This window comes from Loa loa (assembly GCF_000183805.2).
Source record: "Loa loa unplaced genomic scaffold supercont3.881, whole genome shotgun sequence".
Taxonomy (NCBI): Eukaryota; Metazoa; Nematoda; class Chromadorea; order Rhabditida; family Onchocercidae; genus Loa; species Loa loa.
Window position 1 is genome coordinate 1 of NW_018109061.1, and position 1,866 is coordinate 1,866.

Consider the following 1,866-nt stretch of genomic DNA (forward strand, 5'->3'; position numbering starts at 1 on the left):
GTTTTGGTAATTTTATAAAAATCTCCTCTCCTATTTATTTAAAAGATTTTCAAATAGCAATATTAAATTAAAGTTTTAATTTGACGTAGTAATGATACATTGGATTTCCTTCAAAATTTATTTTTGGGAAGATAAATCAGAAATAGTGTTATAGATAAAAAGAAATCTCTTATTTTATCATTTGCACATCGATCTTTATCACTTGCACATTTACAATTCTCCTGATTTCACTTTATCAAGTCAAGAGAGTTTCACACAAATAGAAACGGTTTCTCCTCCAAAATGAACAATCGTCCATCCTCCACTGTGCCACAATTCATCAATATTGCTGCAATCATTGTGTAGAAATAATTATGCAAATTTATTTCCTCCCTAACAGAAAGAAGCCATCGAATGAAATTTGAAAAATTATAAAATAAAAGCTCTCCAGATGATTAATCACTGAGCATTAAACAATACTACTGAATCAGTTCTGTAAGAAATGAACATACATTCTTCTACTTTTGTTGTCGCTATTAATCGACCGTCTTCCCATAATTCATTAGCTTTATAATCTGTGGTAATCTCCGCAGCTGAAATTAATGCCACGACAAATCTGATAAAAGTTATTGGACGAATAGGAGGGAACCCTTGAGATTTGAAATGGTTATTACTATTTATGGTTATCCTTAACTTATCAACAATAAGAAACTAAGTTTTCTATTATTTTGAATTTCTTCCCTTCAAAGAAATAAAGTAAAGTGACTCTCGTCTGCCGCAAAAGTAAAGCCAATGCATTCGAACTAATACAGTTTACCACTAAAATTACTTGCCCCATCAAATACTGTTTTGCGAGAAATCCTAAATGAAAAAGCTGGAATGATGCAGAATGCAATATATACATATCAGATTTATATTTTGTTTAGTGGGAAATCAGAATGATAAAAAAGTGAGAAGCATAGCATACCTAGTGCTCTATCTGCCACTCCTGCTCGAGGTGCGGCTGGGGCAGCAGCCTGGCAGTAGATGAAAAATGCAATATGTACTATTAACTTTGCCATATTTAAAATCGTTTGTATAATAATTTCGATATTTTCTAAAGGCAGGTTATACTTTATGAAAAATAACAGCCGATTTAAAAAGTGTCTTAGTTAAACGCTTAATGGTATTTTTTGAAACATTAGAAATGAGAAGTCAGCAAGTATCTTTTGGAACTTTTTGGCGTTTGTAAAATTTCACTCAAATCCATTTCGTGTCATTCAGAAAAATAACAACCGCAAAAGACAACACTTTGTTTCAGTTTTCGTTATTGAATTCAAGCTCTCACTTTATTTGACATAATAATGATCAAGTAAATGTCATTCGGCAGGGGGTACCGCTCCCAGGATAGGTACTAGGCATGTTAATCTTACAGTTTATTGTAATGTGGTAAATTCCTGAACAATATGTCATTCAGATGAATAGGTTCTGAAGCAGTGTCGAGAAAGATCGACATTAGCGCAAAATTCTCATTGACAAACATAATATCTACGAACATTTTTTAAATACTAAGAAAAAGAATGCGGAATCATTGATGGTTGAAAACCTAATAACAACGCGTTTTATACTTCCGCAGTGGAATCTTGGACTATATCCTGCTCGATGTTAGCGGATCAACGCTCTATTTTCCGCATTGGTGGAGTAGAACAGACGAAGAACTGACTCAGACAGACAAATGATAAGAACACGGTTTTGAATATCCAGTTTTACCTTTCATCGACAACAATGTATTATCACTCTTTTTATAGGAATTAACTGTGTTCAATAAATATGTTATTTTTGAACGTTCGGAACTAAATTCTGTTTTTCTTTAAAATTCTTGTAAGTCAAACTGCGGAAATACTTCGT

General features: G+C 32.7%; 1 protein-coding gene across 1 annotated transcript; it reads right to left on the reverse strand.

Moving 5' to 3' along the window:
- Positions 1-106: 106 nt before the first annotated feature.
- LOAG_19003 (hypothetical protein) lies at positions 107-1,040 on the reverse strand (the record flags this gene model as incomplete). The annotated part of the gene is made up of 3 exons (XM_020451662.1): positions 107-328; positions 492-572; positions 947-1,040. The coding sequence occupies 3 exons, from the start codon at positions 1,038-1,040 to the stop codon at positions 252-254; spliced, it is 252 nt and encodes an 83-aa protein (XP_020304536.1). The 3' UTR covers positions 107-251.
- Positions 1,041-1,866: the final 826 nt, after the last annotated feature.